Source organism: Eumetopias jubatus, unplaced genomic scaffold (genome assembly GCF_037043125.1).
Source record: "Eumetopias jubatus isolate StellerSeaLion01/CBP00866 unplaced genomic scaffold, mEumJub1_p1.0 scaffold_2, whole genome shotgun sequence".
In the NCBI taxonomy this organism is placed as follows: Eukaryota; Metazoa; Chordata; class Mammalia; order Carnivora; family Otariidae; genus Eumetopias; species Eumetopias jubatus.
Window position 1 is genome coordinate 14,419,178 of NW_028274808.1, and position 13,386 is coordinate 14,432,563.

At 40.9% G+C, this 13,386-nt stretch overlaps 1 protein-coding gene across 12 annotated transcripts in view; it reads left to right on the plus strand.

The window, feature by feature from the left end:
* The window catches only part of TENM3 (teneurin transmembrane protein 3), a 447,649-nt gene that overhangs the window by 406,921 nt on the left and 27,342 nt on the right, over nt 1–13,386 (plus strand). For 9 of the 12 annotated variants that reach the window (XM_088020902.1, XM_088020899.1, XM_088020901.1 and 6 more), the window contains 3 exons: nt 1,545–1,777; nt 2,864–3,018; nt 3,801–4,675. In XM_088020902.1, the coding sequence (XP_087877028.1) occupies nt 1,545–1,777; nt 2,864–3,018; nt 3,801–4,675 (1,263 nt within the window). The remainder of the gene's footprint in view (nt 1–1,544; nt 1,778–2,863; nt 3,019–3,800; nt 4,676–13,386) is intronic. The other 3 variants (XM_088020897.1, XM_088020898.1, XM_088020905.1) reach the window with 1 other exon arrangement.

Sequence of the window (13,386 nt, forward strand, 5' to 3'; positions counted from 1 at the left end):
CACTCAAGACTTCTTGCTCAAAAATGTCTCGTTACTAAAAGATATTGAAGACTAGAAAGGAGACCCGAAACCTGAAGTTATTCAAGGCTTTGTGTGTCTCAGTGTTTCCATTAAATCCACGTCATAGCCATAGGCCTTTTCAGAGTTCCAGAAGATTCCATGCAGATTCCACGTGTGGCCAGCTGTGCACCCACCAATGTGAGGCACACTCATGAAACCAAGAACTTGCTGTTTTAACAGCGGTCTCTCTCACAGGACCCATAAAGTACATGTATTCACCACTTAAGAGGAAGAGCATTAAGTGGTGAGAATTGTCTCCTTAGAACCTAATTGTAATGAGGAGACTCCTACACCATTATTTAGAATCAACATTTTCATATAGTTCGATTTTTACTACATCTTTTAGATGTTCACAGATAAAATAAATGGAAACAAGAATAAAATGTGTGTGTGTGTGTGTGTGTGTGTGTGTGTGTGTAGAGAGAGAAGGAGAGAAAGTAAAGCCAAGTTTATCATCAAGATAATGTGGAATCTGATGGATTCTTATCTGTTGACATCTTTATGGGGACACCAAATTGTTTTAATTCTTTTTGGAAATTTTTTTTCTAGAAGGCATTATTTACACCATGTACAAAATCACATTAACCCTAAGAACGTGGTGTTGAGTGTTTATCAGGAGATTAACTTTCTCATTCCAGCTAAGTGTCATAGTTTGTCCAGTCCTTGATGATGTTTACATTTGCATTCCTTGATATGTATAAAATTGAGGCATGGTATTTTGTGAAAAATGCCTACATCTCACCAAATTCATAGAAAGGTCTTAGAGCCGCTTAATTTACAATTTTAAAAGTAAAACTGATGGGTTTACCGTTCTGGCTCACTGCATTGGGCCACCGACTGAGATGGCCTCCTGCACATGAGTGACCTCATTTTAGTATTTCACTCCCTAGCTCCAGACAAACGTCATAACTGCATCAGATCGCCTTTCTGGATGATGCTAGAGCAACCAAGACAGACACAATGCTACTTTTGTGAGGGGCAAGTGTTCGTGTGATTTGGATTTGTAGCAAAACAGGAGAATTCCCTGTGACGAGGTGTGAGTGGAATCAGTTCTGCTTCCCTGGAGTTGGACAGAGACACCCTCCCCCCAGAATAAACTTCATGTCTATCACTCAAGGGCAATTTATTAATGGCTTTTCATCAAACCAAAAGGATTTTAGAGAACTTGCTTCTCTCTTTGTTTTAGGCTAAAAACATATTGCCTTCTAAAGGGGATTATTTTCAAGATGGCTGTTTTAATAAATTTAATAAATTAAATCCTCCATCACAAGCAAGGGAGGACAACAGTCCTATCAGAGTTCGCTTTCAATTCTTCTCATTCCTTGACGTCGTTATTAAATATGCTGTTCATTTTCCGGTCTTTAATGATGGATTTCGGTTTATAATCAGTTCCTCATGATCTGTTTTGTTTTGCTCTTAATTCTCCCCTGTGTGTTAGGAGTAACTGTCTTGGGATGTTTACGTATGATCCTTTTTTTTTTCAGCAGCAACCCAGCTCATAGATACTACCTGGCAACCGATCCAGTCACAGGAGATTTGTATGTTTCTGACACGAACACCCGCAGAATTTATCGCCCAAAGTCACTTACGGGTACAAAAGATTTGACTAAAAATGCTGAAGTGGTCGCTGGGACCGGGGAGCAGTGCCTTCCATTCGATGAAGCCAGATGTGGAGATGGGGGGAAGGCCACAGAAGCAACACTCATGAGTCCCAAAGGTACTGGCATTTATCAATTTGAGGATTTCTTTTTATTAAAATATATATATATAGAAAACCCAGTTAGTGCCTGATTGTGTTTAATGCTGAATCTAACATTTTACCCTCAACTGTATTCTAGAAAGCTGTTTCACATCCAGTGTTTTTCAAAGCCGTGAAGCAAGAAACTGCCAGAATCCTAAGTTGATTTTACAGTAAATACTGGGTTCGTGGCATTTTTTTTATCATATCATTTTTTTTCAACTTTTCAAAGAATAAAGCAACTAGTCCATATTATTCAGGTCACATCCTGTTAAACTTCAAGGAAGTGTCCAGATTCTTTCATTGTCCTGGAATCTCTTTGTCGTGAATGAGTCCCAGGCCTCTTTAAAAACCATCACTAAGCAACGCTATTAGTCCTCACCCAGTCTGGAGCTATTAAACTTTTGTTTCTATGCCATGGGAAAAAAATGCTTGCTGTGAGGAATTTCTAGAGGTAACAAGGGGTAAAATTCTATGTGATAAAGGTTTCTAGCTTTTAAACCAGTTGGGACTGACTCCTTGCTCATGTATTATGCCATTCATTACAGTGTTTTTTGGTTTGGGGCTTTTTTTTTTTTTTTTCATTATAGCTAGCAACTACTATGTGAACAAGGACTGGAAAAAAAGCATTTGTTGTACTGAATTATTCATAATAGCAAATTTCATTGTAACAAGGTCAACGAAACGCTAACCTTGGCTCAGATCTATTTTTGTTAGAATACAGTTATTCTAAGTTCCGAGTAAAAGAATTTGACCTGTTTCTATAATTGATAGATAACAGCATTATACAGAAGTTTTAATTTTATATTTAGGATGCAGGGAGCGCCTCTATGATTCATACACTAAGTGGAGATTCTTACAAATTTTGGTTATTTCTTTATTACATTTTACATAGATTTGTGTTATAAATACCTCTGTTGGGTTTTTCCTAATGTATTTGCAATCTACAACCTTACCTGGTACCTATCACCCATGTTATCCCTGGCGTTGAATGTTGAATTTAACGATGGGCCTAAAAATGAATCCCGTTTGAAAAGTTGGTCATGCTTACTTCTCTTGGAAAAGGAATGGCGATTGATAAGAATGGATTGATCTACTTTGTTGATGGAACCATGATCAGAAAAGTTGATCAAAATGGGATCATATCAACTCTCCTGGGCTCTAACGATCTGACTTCAGCCAGACCTTTAACCTGTGACACCAGCATGCACATCAGCCAGGTAGTTAAAATCTTAAGCTGCATTGTTTGTTTTCCTTCTGAGCGTCTGGGTTGACTAGGTCGGTAGTCTGTGATGGCCCCATATTAAACTGGATATACCATGTGTGGCATTCGTGGTATTAAAGCTGTTCCATCTAAATGTTTCTCAGGAGCTAATAAAAAGCTGTTTTCTTCTGTCGTTCTGCGTTTGATGAATTCAATGAGATTACAGAATAATTAGCACAAAGAAACGCTAAAGCATTCGTAATAAAATACCAGTAAAGTAGCAACAGGCAGATATTCCAGAAAGAACAAAACAGCTTAAATCTCTAATCTTTTGATTGCATGAGCTCTTTAAGTAGTAGAGAGAACCCACTATGATTAGTCCCACGGGACTTATATTTAGAATGAGGAACTTTACTGTTGGCCCGATTGAAAACACAATAGAACACTCATGTATTCATAACCTAGAAAGCCTCGACATTCGGTGGTTATTACAGCTGAAGGAACATATGTGTTCATATCTCATTGATACCTATTAACTCACTGCTTAGAGGTTCGTTTGCTTGTTGGCTATAACGTGCAAATCTTCCAATGAGCTGCCTTTTTAACTAAAATGTTATTTCCTCCATTTGTCTCCCCTCGAAATGTTTAAGTTTATTTTACAGTAGCTATGCCAGAAAACAATTTTAAAACAGTTTATCAAATTAAGGGGAATTTCCTTGAATGGTTCTAATTTACTCCTCTGGCAAATTAACTGCCGCACAGCAAGGGACTAACCAGGCCGTTTCTTTTTTTATTAAGGTGCGTCTGGAGTGGCCCACTGACCTCGCCATTAACCCTATGGATAACTCCATTTATGTCCTGGATAATAACGTAGTCCTGCAGATCACTGAGAACCGCCAAGTGCGCATTGCTGCTGGACGGCCCATGCACTGCCAGGTCCCAGGGGTGGAATATTCCGTGGGGAAGCATGCGGTCCAGACGACCCTGGAATCCGCCACCGCCATCGCCGTGTCGTACAGCGGGGTCCTGTACATCACGGAAACCGACGAGAAGAAAATTAACCGGATAAGGCAGGTCACCACGGACGGGGAGATCTCGCTGGTGGCGGGGATACCTTCCGAGTGTGACTGCAAAAATGACGCCAACTGCGACTGTTACCAGAGCGGAGACGGGTACGCCAAAGACGCCAAGCTCAGTGCCCCGTCCTCCCTGGCCGCCTCCCCCGATGGTACCCTGTACATTGCGGACCTGGGCAACATCCGGATCCGGGCCGTGTCGAAGAACAAGCCCTTCCTTAACTCTATGAACTTTTACGAAGTTGCCTCCCCAACCGACCAGGAACTCTATATCTTTGACATCAATGGCACTCACCAGTATACTGTAAGTTTAGTCACTGGTGATTACCTGTATAATTTTAGCTACAGCAATGATAACGATGTAACTGCTGTGACAGACAGCAATGGCAATACTCTCAGAATTAGACGGGACCCGAATCGGATGCCAGTTCGAGTGGTGTCTCCGGATAACCAAGTCATATGGTTGACAATAGGAACAAATGGATGTTTGAAAAGCATGACCGCTCAAGGACTAGAATTAGTTTTGTTTACTTACCATGGCAATAGTGGCCTTTTAGCCACCAAAAGCGATGAGACTGGATGGACAACATTTTTTGAGTAAGTATATCCAAATTCTGCTCTGATTATAAAATGCTGTGATAAGAGTAATGTAATCTAAGAATAATGATATAATCTCAAGGGCAGGTGGGGTCCAGGTTTGGGGGGACCTGGAGCTTCTATAATTTGGGGATCCCTCGCTCTCTGAAAAAGAAGACAAAATTAGACCAAAGGAGGGGCCCGTGCAATGAGAGGTTCTAAAGCTTCCACATCATTGGCCTCCCGGTCAGTCTACTTCTGCTTAAGGATTAACATTTTGCTTCATGCAGACCTAACCTATTAGCAGCAAAATTTGGGGGAAATACGCTACAGCTTTGGTTTTTGGCATAAACACTTTGGGCTTACATTTGCCCCTGTGAGAAAGCTGTCACTGAAGAGGACCGTTAAAAACATTCACAATGAATTTGGCGGTTTATATCAATGCTGCCGACGTCATTCCTATCCAATAGAAGGCCTTGACTTTTTATAATCAGTTATGGGAGAATCTAAACTGCACTAAAAGGACCTTTCCACTAAATGCAAATCAGCAAGTGCTGGTTGCTGTGGAAGGCGTATGAAAAAGCATGAGTTTCATGCTGCCAAGATATTCTTGTACTAAGTATGTGAGTAGTGGCCGGGGGGGGGTGCTATTTGAACAGTCACATTCTGTGAGGTCAGTCAGAATGAAATGAGAATCGGCCATTGTATATTTTATGGGATATGTACTTTGCAGTGAACGCATATGTAAAATCATTTTCGATTACTGTTCACTTCACTAACATCACACAAACCATAAGGAGAAATTAGATGTACAGAGATGGCATGTTGACAAATGCAAAATAGTCCTTGAAATGAATATTGAGTTCCTTGGTGTGATTTTTACAATGATATGCTGAAGCAGAAGTATTTTCTGTAGGAGTACATGTACTCTAAAATTATAATAAAAGTCGGTAGAAAAAAAAATGATCCAATATACAAATATTTTCCGTACAACTTTTCGGGAATGGATCTTATACATAAAGCTGAGTTCTCCTGTAGCTTGAATTGCTTTTCTTTTTTGACAGGTTCCCTTTTAATAAAATGAATGTTCCCCAGCAGCATGATTTTGTCAGAGGAACAAACCTTTTCAATTGAATTACATTAAAATTCTGTTCTTAGCATTCCTTTTGCTCATTTTAGGATCGCAATAGGAAAGGAATAAATTGGAAGTTAATGGAAAGCACTTCCTTTGCACCATTTTCAAAGTGATAGCAGGCTATATTGCCAAAGAGGCAAAAAAGAGTGTAGGAAAAGTGCTACCATCAGATGAGACTGGGCAGGAGAGCTGCTCTGATTATAAGACCTTCAGGAAATCATGGTGGCGTTGGTAGGGTTTCGGTTTAGTTCAAAGCAGGGAGGAAAAATAAAATAGAGCAATAAGTTTTTAGTACAGTCTAGGACTCAAGCTCTGCTCTGTGGGCCACTTTTGAATGTGTCCTTATTTGTTCCGGGAATTGACACTGCATAGAAGTTTATCGTGTGGGTTACTGCTGACACGTGAACTTATTGCAGCAGATACAGTGGTTTACTTGTGACCTACAAAGGAATTTTAATCAAGTTTGGAAAAATTAGAGAAAGGGATATACTCGATTGGTAGAGTTGATCTGGACTGGTATAAACAAATTCAGGATTTTTGCCTTTTTTTTTAAAGTGTGGCACACAAAAACCTATATTTCTCCAGTAGCAGACACTCTCCAAGAACCCCAAACTTAGTTCAGAATCAGCACAGCCAACGAAAGTAGACGTTGAATTGGCAAGCCAATCTCGTGAGTATAAGGGGCAAGCATTGTTTTAAAGAATAAATTTGTAATTAACAAATACATCACAATCATATCTTCACCGATACAAATTCGTTACACATCATATTTAAAGAATAACTATTAAGTCATAAAAATAAGCTAAGTGAAGGCAACTTATTACCAAAACCATTATTAAAATATTTTTCCAAATATAAAACTGCATATATTTATACATACAAATATACCGGGGTTATAATTTAAGAATATAGTGGTTTAGTAAATCAGTGCTTGAAAAATCATTTCTCTAATAAAATTAACAGAAATATTGCTTTTTAAAAACCATGCTTTCATCACTTGTTCTCTGGATGTCTGCAGCAAAAGATGTGACTAAAAAATGTCTAAGAAACATTTCTGCATTTTGCAAAACAGTGTGTTACAGTCTGAGAATGAAAATAGGGCACTTAACCCAAGTAATTCAGAATCTACATGTCAGAATAACAAGTGATCTTTTTTTTTTCTTTTTATACATTTTCACACTTTGGCTGTGAAAGAGCAAGGGCCCACCTCTTCTAGCTAAGCTTCAGAAACTTTAATTTTTTTTATTTTTTTAAGTTTTTATTTATTTATTTATTCATCAGAGAGAGAGAAAGGAGAGAGAGTGCACAAGCAGGGGGAATGGCAGGCAGAGGGAGAAGCGGGCTCCCCACTGAGCAAGGAGCCCGAGGCAGGACTCCATCCCAGGACCTTAGGATCGTGACCTAAGCCGAAGGCAGCTGCTTAACCGGCTGAGCCACGCACGTGCCCCTAAGCTTCAGAAACTTTAAAATACATTCAGAAGTAAGCGCACGAAAGAAGGGAGGGGAATGCCATTTGCAGGCAGCCCCTCTGATAGCCCTCCCTCTTGAGACAGAACAGCGCGTTTTGTCTGCGTCTGTTGGCAGCTGTGGGTGGGTAAGCTTAACCCCTGTCTCCCCCCATCAGTCTTGAGGAGAGTTTCTGCTTACTACCTCCTGGCTTGGACACGTGACTGGGTGACGGTGCTGGGGGGCAGGGGGTGCGCAGCCGGGGCGTCTGAATTCCCTCCCAGATTTCCTCGGTGTTCACCATCGTTGATGAGCCAGCACACTCCCAGAATGCTAGTAATATCTGTCACACTCCCCTTCGTATTTGTGCAATACTGCGTGTTTAAGTTAGACCTTAGAAGGATATTTGGTGATTTCATAAAGAAGGGATATGGGAGGTTTGACAATGGTCAGAATTCTACGAAAACCACAAGGAGATTGTGGGGTGGGGGGGGGGGAGAATCACCATTCCCAACTGAAAAACACCTGTTTTCTGTGACTTCCATGACCCCAGTCCCTAGAGCTGATACAGGCTTTGTAATCATATTTCTGCACAAATTCCTCTTTCGCAAAGAGAAATTAAACTTTTCGGCCCAAATTCCCACCTGTACATGTCCGGCTCTCGTCCTAGCCTAGTGCCTTAAAAGCCTTGAAATTAAAAGCTTTCTAGGACAGAAACAGCTCGCAGAAGACCTGAGGATCAATAAATCTGCCTACTGATTAAAGTACAGTTGCTGTCCTTTCTACCAAGGAAATTGTAAAAGTGAATTAGCTCAATTACTTACCTTACATGTTTTAATTGTATTACTTTTTTCTCGGTACAAACTTTAGTTTACCAGTAATGTGCCACAGTACTGCTGTGAGTACAGAATAAAATGTGAAAGCATTTTATAAAATGCAAACTAATTATCTTTGTGGCTCCCACAACTCCCGGAATGTCGCAGTGCATACAGAACTCTTCCAATAACTATTTGTTGGTCGAAGGAATAGAGAGAGAAGCCAACGATGTAGACAAGAGAATATTTATTTTTACAAAGAGCCCGAAAGAACCCATCACTGGCTCTTGCCCAGGCTCCATGGAAAGAGCACCCTATAAAGTTTTCTCACTCGATTTCTGAGACAGTTTGGACCTCTCTGTACCAAGAGTCAATGCTGAAAATATTAACAATTTTCATTCTTTGTTGTTGACATTTTTAAATATATTTACCCAATATTACATGTTTACTGAAGTTTCGTTTGCTTTGTACAATCAGAACTTCCTCAGTTGGTGTATTAGTAAAATAGTTAATGAAAGAATTACTTCATCTTGGGCGCCTGGGTGGCTCAGTTGGTTAAGCGACTGCCTTCGGCTCAGGTCATGATCCTGGAGTCCTGGGATCGAGTCCCGCATCGGGCTCCCTGCTCGGCGGGGAGTCTGCTTCTCCCTCTGACCCTCTTCCCTCTCATGCTCTCTATCTCTCATTCTCTCTCTCTCAAATAAATAAATAAAATCTTTAAAAAAAAAAGAATTACTTCATCTTGATGGCACTGTGTTCTGAAATGTTGGTGTTAAGGAGTCAGCTTGGAGTAAAGACAGAAAATGTGTCCCAGGAAGGTGCAATTGAAGTACATTGTTGTACCTGTGATCAGAAAGGATGAATCTAGGAAGAGAAAACCCAGTTCCCAAATTGAGATTCTTATCAGTCACCAATAAAATAGGGTGATTTTTCAGGGTACACAGATAGTTTCCAAAGTACAAGTACCTTCATTTCAAAAACTAGAGGTAGCATCTTCTCCTTAGCAGCAGTTTTTCTCCTTGCTACTTGCCATGATTATGTCCCTATCGTGACTTGTTAAGAGAAGTGACCAACATTCTTAGACGTGCCGCTGGACGGGATGATAGGAAGACTGCAGTAGGCAGTAGAGGGTTTGTAACTCAGCTTTGATATCTCGGAGGTAGACTGATCTGTTTCTTGAACTGAGTAACTCTGTATTGCTGATTGAATAAGCCATCCCGTCCAAGATCTCCTCTTCCATTGACTTGCCAGGCAGTACAAAGGATGTCCAACTAGCTAATGGGGCCCCCTTGCGTGAGGACACTGTGATAAGCCTCGTTACTCCCTTCCCTTAGTATTAGGGACTGTGTCATGCTGGTCTTCACACCTTTTAAAAACAATGATCACATATTACGATTCCTTAGCTGGAATAATTCCGGGATGGTCAAAAAGATCTCACCTGCTAAAAATGTATTATTTGAAACGTTCAGACCCAAAGCAAAACTGCGGTTCTTACACTTGAATGCACACAAAAGCAAATCCGGTGTATTGAAATGGGGCAATAGAATAAATTATTGAATAGTAAATGGCATTTCACAGTTCTCTGCTTGCTCACCCCCAGAAAAGACAAACTGTTTGGGCATAGCTTTCTGATGCTCTTCTGTTTGGTTAAAGAAGACAACATGTTTTTTTAAATGCTGTGTGAGTCCTCACTGATCTGTACAGATACAGAAGCAGGTTGAGGGTCGTTTTTCTCTTGGGACTCTGGGTGTTTAGAGCTTTGTATCTGTGGAGCTGACTCTGTGATCTTTCATGAGCTATATTCAGATGGAGGGAGTAAATAAACGAGTTTCAGCTTTTACATATTTATGTAGGTCTATCTGGGTCTCTAGCTTCTCATTTGGGTGCTTTATCATCCCTCATCCAAGCTTAGCAATTTCAGAATGAGCTTCTGTACCATTTCTTGATAATGAAATTACCTCTGTGCCCATGGCAAACCCATCACTCCCCCTGACATCAGTTCTGAGACTCTGGGAAAGTATCAAAGAGGGATCTCAGAGGAGAGAAGACAGGCAGGGTAGAGAGGGTCTGGAGCACAGACTCAACCTAGTGCACGGAGGGCGCAGGTGATTTGGAAAACTCAGTGACAGTTAATCCAAATGAGAAGAGATGTGTCCGTACCCGTGAACACCGAATCTTGTCTAAACAGCCTGACATCCGTGCCGTGGTGTGTCCTCCTCACGTGTGTTACCGCAGGAGCTTGTGATGTCAGGGACACTGGAGAGGCATCTGCCACAGGACAAAACAGAGAGAATCGCCTTTCCTGTGACGGGCCGCTGATCTCCGAGCCTAAACACTCCAGCCCGCAAACCACGTTGCCAGGCTGTTTCTGTCAGAAACTGCGTGAAAATCAAAGCCCATTTTATAAATACGTGTCTAAAAATGGTACTGGCCCCCCCACCACCCTTTATTTTCTTTTTTCTTTTTCTTTCTTTTTTTTTTTTTTTTAAGTTTCTGTTTTCATTCCAGGTAGTTAGCATACCGTATAATATTGGTTTCAGGTGCACAATGCAGTGATTTCAACACTTGAATGCAACACCCGGGGCTCCTCACGACAAGTGTCCCCCTGAGCCCCCATCACCTGGCTCCCCCATCCCCCTACCCACCTCCCCTCTGCTAACCCTCTGTCTGTTCTCTGCTTACTTTGTTCATGGAAGGAAACACTTAAGACATGGAGAATGATATTTAAGAGATGTTATCAGATCACTTAAAATCATGGGGAAACACTACGGTTGATTTCCGTGTTTGCCATTTTGTTTAATTGTTTAATAATTTTGCTTTAAATTTTTAACCAGAATGTGTATTCCCAGGGACATCAGTAAAAAAAAAAAAAAAAAGAAAGAAAGAAATGTGCAGGCATTTGAAGAAAGTGGCTGCTATACATTTCAAACATTAACCTGAGCTCTACAAAAGCAATGCTTTTATTAATACTCGATTTATTCTAATTTTCTTCTGCAGTCTAGTTTGAAGATATAGTTAGTTCTGTCCAGGTTTGAAAACAGAAAGCGGAATAGGGTGTTTGTATTATTCATGGTACTTGAAAAAAGTCCCAGCAAAAATAAAAACAGATTAGTCAGATTTTTTTCAGTAGATCTCGGTATATAACGTAATAGAAAATTTTCTCAGATTTTCTCAGGATAATCTGCAGTGTTTCAACAGTTGCAAGCCTACATTAACCCTTTCAGTGTGTTGTTCCATTTAGCAATTTAATGTTCTAGATGTGTTAAATTGCTCCATAATGGTTCAAGAGTGAGTAAATGCAGCTTCCAAAAGTGTTGAATTCCCTCTTTAATCATGTAACTGTCTAAATCTGATAGCCTCATATGTGTGCAACTCCCCTTTGACACAGTGATTATCCAGTGATTTACTCTAAGACTGAGTTATGTACACCAACCATTTTAAAGGATCGTTCGATAACAGGACAAGAAATTGCACACTGACAACCACTGAAGGGGAACTTCTTGTTTTTTAACAATTGCAGAACTGAAGATCCACAGTTGGGTATTTTCCAGAGCCTCTCCAGTATCTCGGGCTCATCCATGATATCAAAATAAAAGCAGCTTCAGCGGCCCCCACCCCCTGGCTACCCTAGTTCCTCAGCCTGCCAGAGAAAGCCCCTTGCCTATATTCCAAGGGCCTGGAATGCTTTCAGAATGTCTAGGGGCTGCAAATGCAGAACTCCTGTGGCAAACTCTCTCCCAGGGTTGGGGAAGGCAGTCTGTGAAGAAGATAAAATGATTGGGGGTACCATCCACATGCTTCAAACCACCCCAACTCCTCACTTAGCATCCCTCCCATCCATCACTATCCCCTCTCAAACATACACACACACACTTCAAAACACATTTCCCAGGCCTTGGTTCATCCCAAAGGTTGGTAAATCTGCAGTTCGTAAAGTGAGACCCCCCCCAAATAAATAAATAAATAAATAAATATTAAAAAATTAAACTTCTGAGGAAATGTTAATGTAAAGAAATACCACATTGTATCTCTGGCTAAAAACTAGGTTTTGCTCAGGTTAAACCTATGTTAAGAATTTAAGTCTTATATAAACTAAGATTTTCCCATCTGAGCCTCATAATGAAAAGCAGTATATAAACAGCAAAAACTGAACAAACTTGTAGTTTATCTAAAGGAGTAGTGGATAAATTTTTAAGTACTTAGTGAATGTAAGGCAAGCATCAGCTAGAAGGAAGACTTCTTTCTGTTTCCAGCTCTAGGAAAGGGAAAAAGGAACCAAGTTCTAGTAAAGGCAAGCCAAGGCTGCCCGGAGGGATTGGAAGAAATTTCTTTACTCACAGATGCAGTTTTTAAACTGGATTGTTAGAATCAAAGTAACAAAAGAAAGATTTCAAGAGTGTTCTAATCCAGGGACACAAAATGGCTGAGTATCCGAAAGCATCACACAACTCCTGCGTGAACCAACACCGAGTCAGGATGACTGAATAAACCTTTAAGACCCAGAGGAATGAGTTTAGGCAGGGGTTATTTGAGCTAGTGAGAAAGGTAACACCCTGCAGTTTACCAGTCTGTATGTGCATATGCAAGTCAAGATGAGCTCACTTAGGGGCACCTGGGTGGCTCAGTCGGTTAAGCAGGTTAAGCATCTGTCTCTGGCTCAGTCATGGTCCCAGGGTCCTGGGATCGAGCCCCACATCATCGGGCTCCCTGCTCAGCAGGGAGTCTGCTTCCCTGTCTCCCTCTGACCCCCCACTCGTGCTTGCTGTCTATCAAATAAATAAATAAGATCTTTAAAAAAAGATTAGCTCACTGAAGCCTTATTAATTTAATCAGGAATTCTGCTTTTTTAATGTAATTTGTAAAATATACTTCATTCTCCTTAACATGGAGGTGTTCCCACAGGCCTAGTTAGTCAGTCCCACTGGGGACTGGTCCAGGCAACACCAGCCTCAAGGGAGGTACTTTTTCCAAAAGTGGTTACAGCACCTAAAAGAAAATGCAAGACTTTAAAGAAAAGGAAAGTCGTTACGTGTGATGTCCCAGAGGCACACTGATTTGCAAATTATGAATTTATTTCAACCCTCCTAGGCGCTGATGAGCTGGGAATTTGGTGCTTGCCCTTGGGACATCAAGCACTTCCCATTTTCCCGCTGACTTCCTGGGTTTCATTTACTCACTCTGTACAGTGTTCGTTCAGTAAGAATGTATCATGTGCCAGATGCTAGTGTTAGATGCCGGAGAATCGCAAGCTAGTGTTAGATGCCGGGGACTCAGATGCTAGTGTTAGACGCCAGAGAAGGATGCTAGTGTTAGACAGGGGAATCGGATGCTAGTGT